This window comes from Danio aesculapii, chromosome 24 (assembly GCF_903798145.1).
Source record: "Danio aesculapii chromosome 24, fDanAes4.1, whole genome shotgun sequence".
NCBI classification, from domain to species: Eukaryota; Metazoa; Chordata; class Actinopteri; order Cypriniformes; family Danionidae; genus Danio; species Danio aesculapii.
In genome coordinates, this window is record NC_079458.1 from 22,255,313 (window position 1) to 22,274,931 (window position 19,619).

Genomic DNA, 19,619 nt, shown 5'->3' on the forward strand with positions numbered 1-19,619 from the left:
GTTAGGGTAACTACGCAAATCTTTGTATAATGATTGTTTGTTCTGTAGACAATCGAAAAAACATATTGTTTAAGGGGACTAATAATTTTGACTTTGAAATGGTATTGAAAAAAGTAAATGTGATTTCGTTTTAGCCAAAATAAAACAACTAAGACTTTTTGCAGAAGAAAACATTATAGGAAATACTGTGAAACATCCTTGCTCTGTTAAACATAATTTGAGAAATATTTGGAAAAAATAAAATTAAAATAAGGGCTAATAATTTTGACCAATTATATGCCGTAATGTATAATTCACTTGATGACATATACTCTAAATATCTCTATAAGAAAAATAAATTACAAAAAGTAGGTGGCCACCAATCCACTCTATAATGGCGTAGGGTTATTAATATTTCATATTATCATATGTAAACTACTCTATTTTTAAATAATCTCCAATACTGGAATACTGCGAGCAGGGTTTCTGCAGGTTTTAGTAAGTTAAATTTAAGACTTTTTAAGACGCTTTTAAGACCATTATGAATGAAAATTTTAGACTCATACAGGGCTAAACACAAAGTTTTTTTTTTTAATGGCCCAGTTAGAAAAGATTTTTATTTGCCCTATAATTTTTTTTATATAATTTAATCAATTTAATAATACAATAATAAAAATTTAATATTTATTAAATAAATATTTTAGTTAATTCATAGCAAAACATTTGAAATATTTTGTCAAAACTAGCTAGCTCTAGTTGTAAACATTATTGTTGGGTTGATAGATGATGCCATCGTCCATCACTGATGGCCAATAGACATCACAATGCTGAGCCGCCATCGCGATCCTCCACCTCTCCCCCATCGCAGCAGTAACCTGCTCGCGAAAAATACACACGGCCCCGTTTACACCAATACGTCTTAGTTTTAAAGTGGCATTTTAGAATGAAAATGATTCACGTCCACACTGGCGTTTCACCTAGTATATCTGAAAAGATCTCCGTCCGCACTATACTGTTGAAAACGCACATAACGTGACCACACACACCCACAGGCATGCGCTGCAGCATACACTCTTTGAGCACAAAACCCCAGAGAGCAGTCACGACAGTTTATCAAGGACGTACCACTGGATTGCGTCTCACTATAGTTGTTAAACGTGATATTTAATTAATCTCGTCTCTATCTAACAACTCTTCTGTCTTTTAAATTTATCAGGTAACGTGTCACATCGTCAGTACACTGCTTCTATCTTTCGCTTCACACTTGTACTTAGTAATTTCAGCGAAAATCTCAGATACTGTTGGTTGGTTCTTATTGGTTTGGCATTTGTTTTACCAACCAAGTTTGTCGACGCCATTATAACGACACAGATCACTCTGCCTATTCATGCCAGAGTCCTGTGGAAAAAGTGATTGACAGGTGGTAAATTGTGTGTAACTTATCTTTATCTATTTATGATTTGGTTATAGGTAAAACAAAGACCACCACCGCCTACGACAACGATGCCATCGTCCATCTTGATGTTTCACATTAGACACTGTGCAATGCTAAATTGGTCTACGTCGCCCAACCCTAGCATGCATACACTTTTTTCAGCATAACCTTTCTTAAAAATAAAAAAGAAATTAAAAATGTTTTAAAGGCTTTAAGAGCTATAATAAACTAAATATATGTACAACCGTCTGACCAGGTCAGCTACCTCAGCAGTAAATACATGAATACATTGTGAACTTTTAAACAAATGTTATTGTTTTATTGTTATTGTTTTAAAGGAAAAATAATTAAACCATTATAGTAAATAGAGTTAAAAATTACATTTTTAAATGAAAGTTTTATTGAGATGGATTGTTGGTGATTGGACGGGTGTTGGCCAGATTGGGTAACTATATACAAAGGAAAATTAAGACCTGCTTACAAAAGATTTAAGACCTACAACCCAATATTTCAGTAAATTTAAGACTTTTTAAGGCCTAAAATTTTGTTTTTGAGATTTAAGACCCAGTATATCCCCCTGTGCGACACTCATAATTAACAAGATAACAATACAGTATTGACATGCTTGTGGTCACAGAAATGTGAAACCGCTTTCTATGACCCATCAGTAGAGCCAGACAGAATCTGCAGATTTTTTTTGCTATTTCTGCTGAGAATTTTGTAAAAAATCTATGGATTATGTGGAATGATTTTAGGAGTATCATAACCAAAATAATTAATTTATGAAATAAATAATAACTTTTATTGAATGTTTACAATGTAAATCTAATTAGATTCACTTATTTGGTCTTATAAGACAGAACATATACCTTTACAAACTGCATTGTAAATAAATCATATGAACATTTTAATATTACTGTTGTTATAATCACAATAACATTATTGAAATTAATTTAAAACTGAATAAATAGAAATTTACACACGTTTACAAAAATAAATATATAGACTCAATGATGGGCTAAAAATCTGCTGATTTCTCGGCACGCAAATTCCATGTGGGCCTACCCATCAGCTCTCAAATCAATCATAATCCATACTAGCAGATGTTAGCGGTTCTAATAAGGTAAGGCCAGCTAAACCTAAACATGGTGTCTCCTCAGCTCTCCTGGATTCACTAGCTAATCCCTTTAATCCTATTGGTTTTATCCAAATGCTTCATCATGGCCAACAAAGGCAACTCTTTTAATTAGCAGGTTAGCGCTGGAGCACGGTTTCCATGGTGATCACCTATAATCAAACTTAAATTTGCAGCCGCATCGTGAACTCTTATCCCTCAGAGCCTCTATGGGACAGACAGGAGTCAGTACAAAGCAATCAGATTAAATGCTTCACCTAGCAATGAATAATACAGCTTGTCTTGTATCCACATCAAAGCCTGAGAAACTCCTCTACCCCATTGTAAGCGTCGTAGAACAGTATGTTGAAAGCCTACTTATGCAAACACATGCGGGCCGGGGGGAATGGAAGTAGGTTACAGTGGGTTTATAGAACAAGGCTTGTCTGGGTTTTAGTCACTTGTGCGCATTTGTCAAAGCAGGACAAAAGTCTCTCCGGGCAAATAATAATTGGCAACAGTTTAGATACAGAAGAGTTGCGATGAGAACAGTTTAAAAGTTTGGGCTCGTTTTTTTTTTTTTTTTTTTTAAATATGCTTTTAAAAGTTTATTTTGCTCAGCAAAGGTGGATTTAAATAAATAAATATATACATTACAAATTGTGATTTTGTAAATTGTAAAATCTGATTTATTCTTTTGATGGCAAAGCTACATTTTCAGCGTCAATACTCCAGTCTGCAGTCTGCAATTATTATTTTGTACTGTCAGAGCTGAAAACAATTGAGCTCCTTGATATTTTTGGGGAAATTTGTGATACATTTTTTGAATTCTGTAATGAATTTAATTTGTGCTACGAAAATATTCGTCCGTGCTGTTTTGGTTTTTAAGATATTAAAATAACATTTGTGGGTCACCCAATGTTGTGTAATAATTTAATATATATTTTATTTACCTTATTATCTAGTAAGGGTGAATTAGGAATGTGTCAGGTGACTATTGACGCCATCGCCCATGGGCAGAGTTGGGTGTAACACATTTCACAGTATCACGTTACTTATACTGTATTATAACTACATTTTTGATGAACGCAGTAATGTACTAAATCACACTTTAAATTTGTGGAATTATAACACAAGTATTATTTTAATATCTAAAAAAAACAAAACAGCACAAATGAATATTTTTGCAGCACAAACGAATGAGATTATCATGCCAATGTTTTGTGTTGGGTTGGCGGCTTCACAGAGGTAAGACTTTCTGAAGTCGTTGCCAATTTTGGTTATGACAGTTTGATGTATTGTACAAGAAAAAAGAAAAGAAAAACCCTTTATACTTCATATTTGTTTTTTAAAAACTCACTAATCTCAACTTTATTTCTATTTATCCACATTCACGTCATCTCCCAATTGTGTCTTTATTACTCACAGTTTATTTAAAGTGTGACTCAATTATTATTATTTTTTAAATGCACCTTTTAATTGCCTGTTTTAAAGTAGAAGGCAGAAATCAGTTTCAATCATCTTAAATAACATTTTCCCACTGGACTCTTGCATTCCAAAGTGTCGGGAATATGTTTAGAACTGTTTGTCAAACAGACAATTAAAGGTAATAATGTTGTGATAATGTTAATCACTTCAATAAAGAGCCCAATGTATCATCAAAAGCAATAGGTAATAATTATGTATTTCTTGTATATGTTTTATGACTCTCAAATCAAATCACTTTTATCGTCACATCATCAGCAGCACGTGTGCTATGATGAGTGAAAAGCTTAGGTGCTGGCTCCAGACAGTGCTAAATACAACGACAGTGCAAAATACACACAGTGCAAAATACACACAGTGCAAAATACACACAGTACAAAATACAACAACATACTCCCCCCCCCCCCCCCCCAAAACAATGTAATGTAAAGACAATGTAAAATTGGCAGTGTTGACAGCGATACGTACAATAAATAGGTGTACACAGTATTGTTTTAAGTATGAATTGGTTAAAGTGCAGTGCATGCTACATCTTGATGGTGTGCAGTGAGGGGGTATGGACGAGTTTGTGTGGGGTGTTTAAAATATTCACCCCATATTTTAAAAGTGTCAGTTTAAAATATTCATTAGGGTTCAACTGCAAAGAAAAAGTAATGAGGATGGACAGCCGGATGGCTTGAATGTGTGTATATTAACAGCAAATTTCACTTCACTTCAAACCAGTCCTTTAAATTTCAGAAACAGCTTCCCAGCAGTAGTGTAACTGTGGGTTGTTAATGAAAGTGGACTCTAATAGTGATGAGGATGGCGGAATTGTCACTAAGGCTCTTCCCAGATGAATAATGAAAAAACAACTTCAGCCTGCTTACGCGCTCTTCATTTATAACTTTTTAAGCTTTATCATCAATCTACAATTCCACATCAGCAGCATCATTTGGAAATCTCCTGACAGTGTTGGTCAGCAGCGCCATTTAATTAAATGAGCCTAATGGTTAAATATCTCAGCTGATAAGTGAAAAATTGCAAACCCTGCCTCTGTTTAGGACACTAAACCCCAAGAGTACAATTTTTATAATAACTGCTCTGTGAGATGCTTTGAGCAAAAGCATCAGCTTAATGACAATTTGCTTCTTTACATCACGCAATCCACCCAAAATGTGTGCAGAAAAGCAGTTTTCACTGGACAAAGGCCTCTAAATAGGATGACTGAAGCTCTAATCTCTGCTAATCTCATGTTTCTCAGAATGTGTTGAGGATAAAAATAGATAACACTTCAATATGTATATGCAAGCTTCCTGTCGCGTACATCATCACATGACCTTTATCACACACACGCACCTTTGATGTCCTTCCCAAAGCCCATGGAGGAAGCCACAGTCTGGCCTTTGCTGTTGGATTTCTCTTTCAGGACATCATCATCCTCATCATTGGATGCACTGTCTGCCGCATGCTTTTTCTTCTTCTTCTTGTGACGAGGAGGCAGTTTTTTGGGGAATGTGAACATGGGAAAGATGACCAACAGCATGGCGAATGCACACAGAAGGAAACCACTCCACCTATAAGTAGAGTGTTATGCATTAATGATAATTACTCTTTCATTTGATTTTAGGTCAGTTTAAAGAAAGGGTGCTATGTTGGTTATTCTTTCATAGGTTGGAATTAAGCTACACATGCTCTAATGCTCTTCACATTGTGATTAACCCTGGATTTTTGCCATTTTAAATACCACTTTTAACTCTGGGTAGAAGAACATTTGACACTTCTAAAATTAAAAGCCGCATTAGCACTTCTTTTTATTGAAGTTATGAACTGCTGCTCTGGAGCAGGGGTAATGTTTTTTTTACACTGCTGATCCTGCATTGCATTATGCAGTGTGAAGTTATGTACAGTTAAAGGGGCCGTACAAGGAAAACTGCATTTACCTAGGAGTTTACCTTAGAGTTCAGTACATCAAAATGGCATTCCGTGAATTTTCTTGTTCTTCCATGTGTGTTTTTAATGCAGCAAAAGACACATGTATGTTTGTAATGAGGCAGCAAACACATGTACACTGTTGAATAAGTGTTAAATGCATATTTATGCAATGTGTCATATCACTCTGCTCTTACTAGGATTTTTTTCTGGAGTGAAATGACAGCAAAAAAAAACTTCCTTCCTGCCCGTTTCAGGTATGTTAGACCCACAAAATACAAAAAACTCTAAATACTTGGGGTGTGACGAGATCTTGGGCTACGAGATCTTGCGAGACCTCATCGAGGAGAAAAGTTGTCTCATGAGTTGTCATGTTATGATGGAGCGTGAGAGTGAATTTAGCACTGAAGATTGGAGGCAGGATTGGATTTGAACCGCAAATCAAGTGCTTTGCACACATTTGGGAACCCGGGCTGCCTCTGTGTTGGAGTTCAAAGGTTGCTGTGTCCAAAAGCAAAAGCTGCTACAACTGCAGCCACACAAATTAACCATGTGATGGAATGGCATTTTAGACATGCTTAAAGTCATAATCGTCGTAAACACAAATTAAGTCGTGAAATATTCCTATTTTAGTCGCATTACTGAAGTACAGTACAGACATATAAACTTTGTAATCAAACTATTACAGTCATGTAGGATTTTTTGCCACATTTTGCGACAGGACAAGCCATACACACACGGCAGTTTGACACTATTCTCTGCACCTATTCTCTAAGTCAGTAAAGTACCACAGACACACACATCTCCTCAGAGTGTGTGCACACACTAGTCATTATCATCATCATTTACGCCGTCTGAAAAAAAAAAAAGTTTTCTTTTCATTAGGCATGAAGTATCAAATTCCATTAAAACAGCTCTCTCCTATCAGTCCATACTTCCATCCAGTAGCTCAGAGTTTGTCCAGTCGGTAGAGTTTGCAGTGTTTGCATGTCCTTTATGGCATAATTCATTAAAATAGAAGTAAAATAACAGTCATTACCAGTTGATTTAAAAAGCACCTAAATTGTTTTGCATTTTGTGATTTTCTTTCAGTTGAATAAAAATCTATTTTCCATTCATTTATTAGCAAATATTTAGCTAATATTAAAAATTATATATAAAGACTATTTTCCATTCATATGTTAGCTAAATATTTTGCAGTGTTTTGCATTTAGTGATTTTTGTTTTTTTCAGTTGAATAAAAGACTTATATTTTCCATTCATATATTTCATCATTGAGGGTTCCAAAAAATAGTATTAAAATCTCGTCTCATTCTTATCAACCCAATCTCGTGTCTCATTTTGTCACACCCCTACTAAATTTATATCTGAATATCTCTTTTGTTGAGTATAATTGAAAATTTAGCCTATGTTTCATTCACAACACATAACTCAGGAGCAGTTATGGACAGATAGCTCATTTGCTCCAAAATTGAACCTCTTCTCTTCACTTGAGTCATTTGACAAGGCATCTACTCATTTTGTAAAAAAAAAAGAAAAGAAAAAAGTATGATTATTTTGCTCGTGTATTTCAGAGTACATCACACTGAGTGAGCATTAGAGACATGTAGAGAACCATATAGAGAGCTCTGATGGGGGCACAAGAGCAGAGCTCATTAATATTCACGAACCTTCCAAATAAGGTAAAAATAGCACTTTTCATTATAAGGGCAATTCCCAGGTTTCTAAATGAGCTTATATACAATTTCTGCAGAATTTTTGGACCTACCTAAGCCATATACATTTTATGTAGATATCGCAGAACAATTTAAACAAAATGCATTCCATCGCACTTTTAAGCCTAAAGTATACTACTTCAAATATAAAAAGTATAACACTTAAGCTTTTCAAAACATACTCAGAAAAACACAGTTATTCATTCCATCTTTTGAGGAGAAAGTACGTCAAATTTTCACAACAAATACGACATTTATACTAAAGAACCTACTTTAAAAAGTCCATTCAGAGAAAATTGACAGTATTCTGCAGCATATTAGTAAGTGCAAGACTAGTGCCTTTATATAAAGAGATTCATCCAATCAATGCCACCACTAATGACAATGTTAACTCATAGCTTGGGAATCCACAGTGTGAAATGTGATTACCAATTAACCTCTTGTGAATTATGAGCTATGTAAAACATGAAGCTGGATAACCCATGATTTGGTTTGCCTTGTGTTTAGAACGAAAAAGGTTGTGAAAAGCCAATCTAATGCAAGAACAGCACTTACCAGTTGCCAACAAAGCGTGGATCACTTTGGTCAATGTTGACGATGGTTTTGGGATCCACATAGAAGCCGATGAGAACGCCTCCAAGCAGGTACCCCGCAGCCGGCCCCAGAGCCCCCATCACATACATAATAGCTGAAACACACACAGACAACCACGTTACACAACAACACCCACATGATTTTTTCATAACACAGCAGATCAGATTAAGGCCATTAATATTCTTCCCACTTTTAGTGATACTCTTGACTCATTTGGCCACTGAGTCAGACACACAGAGATGATGAACAGTGTGATGGGCTAATCATTGATAGTGCGTCATGCTTTCACTCAGTAGAGGAACATTCTGTATTAGTAGTGTTTATTCTAATGAATATACTGCTCTGTTTATACACCTGAAATGAAAGACATTACATGGGGGAGATGGCACAAGTGGTGAAAAACAAGTAAGGGTAATACAGAAGATTCGTTTTAGTGAATAAAAATATATTCAGTACAGTATGCAGAATGTAATTCAATTAAAAACCAACTACCTTTGTTCTGGAAACAAATGACTGAAATTGGTTTTCATAAGCCGTATGATTGTTCATTTTTAGAGGAAAGAAAAAAAATATATAATGCCACATGTATTCCAACTAATTCATTAAATGAGATATCTCATACGAGAGACCTGTGAATGAAAAAAATAATGACTACTCACAGTCTGTTCTTACTAGTATATCAGAAACAAACACACAGTGCTACCAACCAATGTAATCCAAGACTCCTAACAGGACTGAACAAGTTCTTTTAAGCGAATACAAAAACATACCGTCCGATTAAAGAAACCCAACTGATTCCAAACAAATGGCTCTTATGAGCCACTAGATTTTCTTACTCTTACTCCCAGGGCTGTTTATATCGAAGTTGATATTTAGCCAAACCATGTTGGTGTTTCGTAACATGTAATTTTTACGAAGTGGGTCATTAGCCCAACGTTCAACCGCTAACCTGAAGGACCAGGACAATTTAGCTTACCCCATTCACCTATAGCGCATGTCTTGTGACTTGTGAGTAAGCGGAGGAAACCACACAAACAGAGAGGACATGCAAACTCCACACAGAAATGCCACCTGACCCTGCCAGGGCTCAAACCAGTGACCTTCTTGCTGTGAGGTGACAGTAGAGCTGCTCGATAAATCAAAAAAAAAAAAGATTGTGATCTCGATTCGACCCCCACAAGATCTTAATTCAGCATTTCTATGATTCAGCCAATTATATTTTCAAAGTCAGGAGAGAAGCGTGAAGCCGGTCGCACAAGTCTTAAAATTGTTTTACATACGTAGCTCAGCAAAGTGGACACCTTCATATAGTGTTGGAAAATTCACTTACTTCTATTAATAAGGTATATTTCCCCCAAATATGTCATTTCTGTCTTGACGTATTTCTGTAATGACATATTCACGGCAGTGACAGTGAGCTGTGTGTTCACCACAGAGAGAATGCACGTGAATGATGTCCACTTTATTGAACAGAACTTGCATAGGCTGTGAATAACAGCTACTAAAGTTGAAAATAACGTTGGAATACAAAAAAATATATATATTTTTCGTTCGTATTAGAAAATAATGTATTTGATTAACTCTTATAAGAAATCTGTATAATTTCTGACAACATAAAGAGACATTATGTGTATTATTATGAGCATTATATTTTGTCTGCTTTGGGGAGGGGTGGGGGGACTGCATTCTTCAGAGAGTGAACATTTGGATTTTAACTCATGCTAGAGTTTTTTTTTTTTCAACCAATGTGGATGAGACCTTCAAACTGATCTGGCAAAATCTTTTTGATTAAAGTTTTTCTGTAAGTTATAGTTATAGTAAAAGTTACAGTTTTAAAGCTATAGTTAAAAGTTTTTCTATATATTTATATAAATTAAATAAATTACATTGAAAAAAAGATCTACCACTAGCAAATCATAAAATATGCAATGCAAGAAACACACTAAGGGCTCCATCATACACCCGGTGCAATGTGGCACAAGGCGCGACACAATTGTTGTTTGCTAGTTTCAGCTTGGCGCAAGAGTCGTTTTGACATTTTGCGTCACGCTGTTTCAATAGCAAATGCATTTGCGCTCATATGTGCGCCCATAGACGTTCTGGTCTAAAAAAGGAGGCATATTGAGGCGCATTGCTGGCGCGTTGCTATTTTGAGGAATTTAAATAGATTGTTCAATAGACCAGATCAAAGCTGGTCTATTGTCCAGCGCAGAGCGCGTTAGTTGTGCGCCTCGCTTACACATTGCTTAATACAGACATTATGTACAGCAATATGCAAATATCTTAACATAGGAAAAAGAATTAAAATTTTAAGGATAGATATAGGATATAATAAGGATATATATAGGATATAAATATAAAGGATTAAAATATTACAAAACATATTATTTTCTAGCCAACATAAATATAAAAACCATACTTTCATGCCTTCTTCATCTCGGGAGGTTTTTTCAGTTTATTCATAACAATTTGACTTTGTATAATGTTATCATTATTAGCAGTATTATTTATTATATGCATATCTATATTTGTTTTATTAAAAACAAGATTAGATTTGTCCACCTGTCAGGTTTTAGACCATATGGGGCACAGCATGTGTATTAGGATATAACAGTTTTTTGAACACACTTCGTTATTATTGTTCATTAATTCGTTTGCTGGAAATTAGAACTGAATTTAGAAATAGTTTTTAAACAAATCTTTGCACTTAACAAACAAAATTAATTATTCATAGGCTAATGGATGTCTGTGCTTCCAAGTTTCCCTATCCACGAAAGTGAAAGTGAAAGTAAATAATCAGGAGGCTTATCTCTTATTCTTGCGGTGCAGATGCTCCGTTTAACTGTTTTCTTGCAAGTGAAGCATTAAGTTTGTCCACTTACAAAGTCCGTCATGTAAATAGCAAATGCGCTATGGCACGACTCAGCTGACTCTTAAAGGGAATGGGAGACTCTGATTGGTTTATTCTCAAAACACACCTATAACTCATTAAGAAAATAAGCTCAACCCTGTTAGACCATGCGCCACGGCACAAAAGCGGATTTTTCCATCCTTAAAATAGCAAAAGTGGATTCCGACACGCCCTTGATGCTTTTGCACCCTGCACTTTGAAAAAAAAGCCCAATATCATACTATATGCTAAACTTGCTAATTATAAAACACACTAAAAGCATGTTAAAACAAATGCTAGCAATTGATTCAAAATATCATATCAACATTAAAACATTTTAACAATCTTTCTGATATTGGCATGACTTTAAAGTATTCAATTTTTAACCATTCAAACTTCTGACCTTCAAACCTGAAGACCTTAAAGGCTTTCAATGTTTGAAATGTTTGCATCTTTTTGGCAACAGTTGTTTATAGAAATTAATCAACAGATGTTTAGTACTGTCGTGTCATACGTTAAAACATCAAGAAAATAAGCTGCGTAGTATGCTTCCTGTCAGACCCCATTAGTGATTTTATTTGGTACCCGCAACAAGATTAGCCAACAGTTTTGTAGATTCAGCCTTCATCCATTTAAGTAGATAGGAGCTGTAGTCGCATGACTGGAAATAGCCCACAGGTGATAATGTAAATGACTGTTCAGTGCACTGACTTGCTTTAAAAACAGCTGCATTTGTCTATCCTCAACACGGACAGGTGCATATGCAAGGCTCGATTGCTTTGTGTTTTTGCTTTTGATTCTGGATGTGTATATTGTCAGGAGAGCCTACAGTCATCCGTTCACAAAAAGCAGCAGTAGACTCATGGCCCGTGCAAATGCCAAGGTGGTTCTGCTCCAGCCAGAAGATCACACAGAAGACAGGTGCAGCCACACGACTACAGGCCTGATCTCTAATCAGTCTCTAAACAGGAGAAGGTTTGGCCAAAGGCCTGCCGGGTTATATAAGACACTTTTTATTTGATGTAAACAGGACTACACTGGCTTAAACTCTTGTCTCCTGTCCTTACAAGAGACCTCTCTAGAGCCAGAGCTGAGAGATTGAGCCAAATCTAATATATACACACTCACACATAACAGTCAGAACAGTGTGACATTTGGGCAAAGACATTTCACACCGTGAACCGTATTTAGCAATGGTGATGATCACACTTTGAAATGCTGACTTTTGTCTGTTTGATTACAAATTCTGTTCTGCAGGGACGTTCTAATTAAACCTAGTGTACATCAGACACAAGCAGCACAATGCTGCATGACTTTTTACAAAAAATGTGACAATTCAACAGCTGTAAAGTGATGCCCCTGCTCCAATTATGATATATTCTAAGCGCTATTTCTGACATGAAATATAAATGGATTTGAAGCATTTACTTGGTTGTATCTGGACCTGCTATAGACTTTTAGCTGCTGCAGGCTAAAGGCTGATTTATCATTCTGCATCTGCATCAGCCTTATCTGCAGCATAGTTAAATACCAGGTTCCTCTAGAATACCCTCCGAGACAATAGGGAGTAAGAAAAATGATTCCTAAAAGCACAAACGCTGCTGATAAATGTTCTTATCAGCCCAAAGCAGAAATGCCCAGCACACAAGACCAAACAAGTGGCCAATATACAATAAACAGAGAGAGGAAACCAGCACAGTAGCTACCAGAAGAATAAACTGCCCTTGTCTGAAGCATTACAGTCATCAATTAATTAATCGATTCAAGACATTTTATTAGTGATTCTGTGGCACCAGGCTTTAGGTTTTTACTACACTGCATAAGCAGATGGAAATTAGCTCTAATGACCAACTGAAATGTGAAGAACGAGTTCTCAAATCAGCGTGGCATGTCATTACACTAATGCTTCAATGCTAATTCACTTTAACAATAACAAGTGCTCACACTGAACATAATGAATATTAGAAAAGACTAGAGGAGAATCCTCTAAAGCCCTGCTTAATAAAGTTTAATCTTGTTTAAAATGTTAGGTAATTGAGTAACTATACACTGTATAAATAATTTGATCCCTTTACTGAAAAGAATTGACCTCCTTAAATGAATGTGGGGATTGAACCAGTCCAATAATATTCACATAATTGTGGTGCGAAATGTGGTCATGAAGTGGCAGATATAGCCTTGATAACAATACAAAAACATGTGGTGCATTTTTATTGTGTAAAGAAATACTGAGCATGCCAGTCTATGAGTGAGGGCCGAGCCGAGAGCTTTGAGCCAGCTTTGAATTCTTTGGCACAGAAAACATTACAGAAATAGACTCTGTTTGATGTTGTGAATGGAAAAAAGCCTGTTTTAGCTAAGGAGTAAAAATTACAAAAGGTAATCTGTGAGATTGAAGTTAAAAATAATATATAATTGCATTAGTCGCATGATTTCCTAAACATAAAAAAGTCACAAAATAAAAGGTTATTGATGGATCCATGATGAATTTTTTAACATTCATTCATGGAATCTTTTCATGCTACAAAGAAAAACAACAAGATTTAATTAAGGCTGTTAAGTTAAACCAAAAATAGTTGCTCTCTTTTCACTTTCAATTTAGTTTTAGTCTAGTTTTAGTCTTCTGAATCATTTTAGTTTTAGTCAACTAAATTTCATAATATTTTACTTGACTAAATCTACTCTAGATTTAGTCAACTCTAGATTTAGATAATCACGGCAGACGCAGACAGCGCATGAACCTAGTGCGGATAGTACTGTAACAGTATTGAAATTACTTCTATGAAATAAACATTTTAAATGCCTGGGTAAAAAAAAGAGCCTTTTTTTCTGCTTTGAACACAATGGCTGTATCTGAAATCACATACCTCCATACTATATATGCTAAAAACATTATGCGAGCCGAGTAGTATGTCCAAATTCAGAGTTCGAAAAACAGTATACGAGTACCCAGTACCCAGATAACCTACTACCGGCAAGATTCTGAAGTGCTCATCCGATGGATGCTACTCTATCTCATGATGCACCATGAGAGAATTCATGAATAGGAGTGAAGCATGTATGTCACGTGATGATGACAAAATGGCATCCATTCGTGCTACTCACATTCCTTTTGTATAAAACGCACTTTTCTATCGGTTGAGTAGTAAATTCAAATTCAAGTGCAGTACCTACTGAGTAGTAGGCAGTTTCAGAAAAAGTCATTCATTCATTTTCTTTACGGCTTAGTCCCTTTATTAATCTGGGGTCACCACAGCGGAATGAACCGTCTACTTATCTAGTATATGTTTTACACATCGGAAGCCCTTCCAGCTGCAACTCATCACTGGGAAACACCCATACTTCAAAAGCAGTCAATATATTTTATTTTGAGAAACATTTAAAATACTTTGGAACAGTAAATGTCTGGGTAAATAATTCAATTGAATCATTGCCTTCTGCTGTCTTCATTCGTTTCAAAAACACAAATTTCTTTACAATTTAAAGTGGCGTCTTTGGTTATTTTTTCTGCTGGAGATACTGTCATTCAAAAAAAAAAAAAAAAAAAAATTCTTATAACAGAACATTTTGGCGATTTTAAAACCTTTACTTTTCCAAACCACTGTATACCTTGAAAGCGTTTTTTGTCCTGGGCATAATTTGTGATGGAACAAGCCAGATCTGGATCCAACACCTCTGAAATCTGATCTGGCACCTCATTTTACAGATCCCCCACCTCACACTGCTCTTCACTTTCTTCCGTGACTCTCCAACCCTCTTCACTTTCGTCCGCGACAAAATCCACCCCCCACCACTCTACACTTTCATCCGCGGCCCCCTACATCCCCCCCCCCCCCCCAGCTCTTCACTTTCGTCCAACACCTCTCCCTCCTCTGATAACTCATGAAATCCGTTTCCCTGATCTGTTCCAGGACCTCGCAATTTACAAATTAAGCACTGCTAACGCCTACTTTGACATCACACTTATGGAACTTTTATTTTTATTGTGAATACATAAGGCATTTCTCTGTACCAAGTATGCAATGTTTGGCATTGGCAAGTTCAACTGAGGAGACAAGTCTGGTAACAGCAGCATTCTTTATGACAATCCCCGCCATTGCTACTTCAATTATTCTACTAATGTTCATTTATACTATGTATATTATAGTTTTATTTAACAATAAAACTAAAAAACATTTTCATTTCATTACAACAACATCTGACACTATCATAAATGCAATTTTGTTTGTTTTAAGTTAGCAGTGAAAGTATAGCAGTGAGTAATCTTTAGTTTACTAGTGTATGCTAGTGAATTTTAAAAACAAGCAGAAAAAAAGCATGATTTATGTAATGTATAAATGAATATAGATTATGTAAGATACTTTATTTGTTTTGAATGATATTTATATTCTTTCCCAAGTTACTTGAATGTATTTGTGTGTGGGTGACCCTTCTGACAATTTTGATATAATGGTGTATAAACCCTGTGATACCCTAGCTTGTACTCCTCTAACAATGTCAGGAACTTAAAATAAGCCAGTTCAACCTACCTGGAAACAGAAAATAGATTAATAAAACCCAAAATTTGCTTATCGTACATACAGAAGACAAGTTATAAGCTCAACAGCTTTATAAGCATTGGATCCAGTGGCAGATGCCAGAAGCACTGGCTGAGATAAGGATACTCTCAGCATGGTACAAGTGCCAAAGGGCCGCTGATAGTCTGTAAGACACATCACTGCTTATATAGTACATTTTCAAATAGGCAATATCTCTATAATTAAACTGATGATATTTCACAAGAATTCAAGCACAGATATGAACAAATAAGGTGTGTCCAAAATTCGACTACACATTAGCATTTTGTAGTAGTAGTAGTAGCAGCAAAGCCTTCCCTCTGAAAATTCAAAAATTTCCCCCCAAAAATAAACAAGAGCAATTGAAATACCCAAATAATGCACTTAATTAACCCTTAAAATAAAGTGTGTAATGAAGACCACTTCATGTGCACAATGCTTCGCAAGTAGCGTATTGGGTGCTGAGGTTGTATTACTTTATTTTTGATTGAGCAAGCTAAATTCTTCCACGCAAGTTATTATGGCACCTTCCAATGGTGACTGAGGTTGTAATCATGATAGGTATTATTTGGTAGTTTGGTTGTTTATTTCACTAACTTGGTAATCATTATAGTCACGTGGGAGACTTCCATCTAGTAAAAAAAAACAGTGCTCCATTAATGTATAGTGTATCATTTGGAATGCAACTGTACTGAGAACCACACCCATTCAAATTAAAGCCAATCACAAAGCAGCAATTCAGCTGTGATCTGCTCAAACTGAGCATCAAATTAGAAAAGAAAGGTGAGTTAATTGACTCCCTATCCTTACAGCTAATTTGAATATTGCTCCAGGACAAAAAATTGTGTTGATCAAGACAAGACGTTCATTCATTAACCTAAAACCATTGACAAGCGAACACAAAAGCAGCTTTCGAGCTCATAGAGCCAATCCATAATCATTAACTTAAGTCCAACGCCAATTGATCACCTATATTATTCATCATTACCAGTCTACGTACAAGTCACCTCAAATGTCACACAGGTGAGCATACACATATTTCATCCCTGATTGTGTAACTGCTTTGTTTGGCTCAATTGATCACGTTAATAGCGTTATGCGTGGACGGAGGGTGAAGGAGGGTCATTTAATTGGACAACCTTCAAGGTTGCTTGTTGCCTGGCAGAAATCCAAGGTAGATTTTACCTTAGCCCAATGTGCTTTTTCTCCTCCTTCCTAGAAAGGACAGAGGCGCTTGCTGAGGAAGAAAACATGCTGGCTGTGCAATACCAAAGCGTTATAATCAACGTCAACAACTGACGTCACAAACAGAGCATGCTTCATGAATTTCAAATGAACCTTTGCTATGAACTGGACACATCACACATTCTCAGCAAATTTGTCGCAGAATTAGTCAGTCGACACAAATGAAGTGTTGACAATGTGCTCTCAAAAACATTTTAAAGCATCCAATTAGATAACTGAAAAGTGGAAAAGAGAGCTGAAGGACATTTATACTGCAGCTGTGCCACAAATGTGAAGCACGAATACTGCAACACGCATCAATGACATTCAAGGACATCTCTTTTTATCGAATAAAATCCAAATTTTAACAGATTATGTAATGATAAAAATGTGTGCGTGGACAACGTGGACAATATATACATACACATATAGATATTTACAAACCTAAACATCTAAAATGTTTTGGTTATTCTAAAATCGCTGAGCCACAATTCGTCTTCAAAGTGGTTTGGTAAATGTTTCATGTGATATTCTAGGTTTGTGTATAACTCATTCATTCATTTTATTTTCGGCTTAGTCCCTTTATTAATCAGGGGTCGCCACAGCAGAATGAACCGCCAACTTATCCGGCATATGTTTTACTTCCAGCTGCAACCCAACACTGGGAAACACCCATACACATGCACTATTGTCAGTTTAGCTTATTCAATTCACTTGTACCGCATGTCTTTGGACTGTGGGGTGAAACCGGAGCACCCGGAGGAAACCCACGCGAACATGAGGAGAACATGCTGTGCATAAAGTCTAATTTGTATATTTAGATGGAAACAGCTAGTCACTTTTTTTGGTGACAAAAAGCTGACAAAGATTAACCATAAGCTGATATTGAAGCAAAAAATAAAAATGTTATTTTGATCAATAAATAATAATTCCTAAACAAGTATTGCATCTATTACCACTATTGCTATACTACTACTAGGGGTGTGACGAGACGCTTACTCCAAGAAACGAGACACAAGATTGGGTTTATAAGAATGAGATGAGATTTTTATACAGTTTTTGAAATCCTCAATGATGAAATATATGAATAGAAAATAGTCTTTCATTCAACTGAAAAAAATAAATATTAATAATCACAAAATGCAAATCTATTTAGGTGTTTTTTTCTAAATCAACTTGTAATGAATGTTATTACTTTAATGAATTCTATGCTGTACAGAACATGAAAACACTGCTAAATATTTTGCTAATATATGAATGGAAAATAGAGTATATATATATATATATATATATATATATATATATATATATATATATATATATATATATATATATATATATATATATATATATATATGAAATGGCAAAATATTAAAAAATATATAAATAAAAAGCATTTTTAGCATTTGCTAGGTGCTTTTAAAAAATAGACCTGTAATGAATGTTATTTTACTTCTATTTTAATTACTTATGCCATAGAAGACATGCAAACACTGCAAACTCGTCAGTGCTAAATTCACCCTCACGCTTCATCATAACATCACAACTCAAGAGACAACATTTGCCTTGACAAGAAATCTCGTCGCGATTTAGTCAAGAGATCTCGTCACACCCTTAACTACTAATACTCCTACTAATAAAACATTAAAATTTTGTACATACCTGTAGATACTTACAGTTTAAAAAAGTATACATTAGCACATTATAAGATAGTATACTAATATAAAAAAAAACTGTTTAGCATAACAGTGTAAATATAAGTATCCCTATATTTTTTAAACAAACATTAATTAACGCTTAAGAACTGGAACCATACATTTATATTAGATTCATAAATGAGTTTACAAGCACATGCTAGGTCTCTATAGAGAAGTGCAGCTGTGTGTGTTCTCATTTCCTATGTGTAATGGATATATTAACAAGGCTTGTTTCATAGTTCAGGGAAACACTCACAAGGGTTGCCTGAACTGCTCCCAATGCCCTCAACTCATGAAGATTTGTTATCTCCACAGAAGAAGATGAGGGCGCAAACACCTTTCATGCTAAATGAGCTATACATCCCCAGTGATGAAAACAATTAGAGAAAATTAATCAATTGATTTCATAGCATAACAAAATGAAAGTCAGCTTGCGAACACTGTTGTGAAAGAGGTTGCACAAGGTGAAGTCCATTCACTAGAAATAATTAATAGCCCTTAACAGCCTGTAAACAACGGAGCATGAAGCATATGATGAAATAAAACAGCGCAATGTCCCCCGAATGTCACCGATTGTGCCCTGTGGGGGATTCATTGCATGACTTTTGTTTTTTTTTTCTTGTTCTGTTATGAACATGAAGCTGATTAAATATGGGCATGAGTTGTATAATCTCACACTGGGCTCTAATGAAGCCTCGTTCCCCAAGAGATTTGGGCTCAACAACAGCAGCTCACAAAACAGCCTTCAGTGGGGGTGAAGTGCAGAAGATGAGTTCAGAGAAAGCCTTTCAGCCTTTTTGTTGTCACGATAGAAGTGATGTAACCACTGAAAAGCAGCATTCAATGTGAAACACAGCAGAAAATGAATTAAAAACCTGTCATCATTCACTCGTCCTCATGTCGTGACTCTTCTTTCAAAGAAAAACATGAATTGACACATTTTCATTAATCTGAAAGACTTCTGTCCTTCCACTGAAACCCTGTTCATACAAAACTTTGATGGTTTATATGGTTTTTTA

At 35.6% G+C, this 19,619-nt stretch overlaps 1 protein-coding gene across 2 annotated transcripts in view; it reads right to left on the reverse strand.

Annotated features, from left to right (window-relative positions):
* Positions 1–19,619, reverse strand: part of LOC130218488 (solute carrier organic anion transporter family member 5A1) — a 90,176-nt gene that overhangs the window by 30,643 nt on the left and 39,914 nt on the right. For both annotated transcript variants that reach the window (XM_056450686.1, XM_056450687.1), the window contains 2 exons: positions 8,195–8,327; positions 5,352–5,569 (listed from right to left, as the gene is read on the reverse strand). In XM_056450686.1, coding sequence (XP_056306661.1) covers positions 5,352–5,569; positions 8,195–8,327 — 351 coding nt within the window. The remainder of the gene's footprint in view (positions 1–5,351; positions 5,570–8,194; positions 8,328–19,619) is intronic.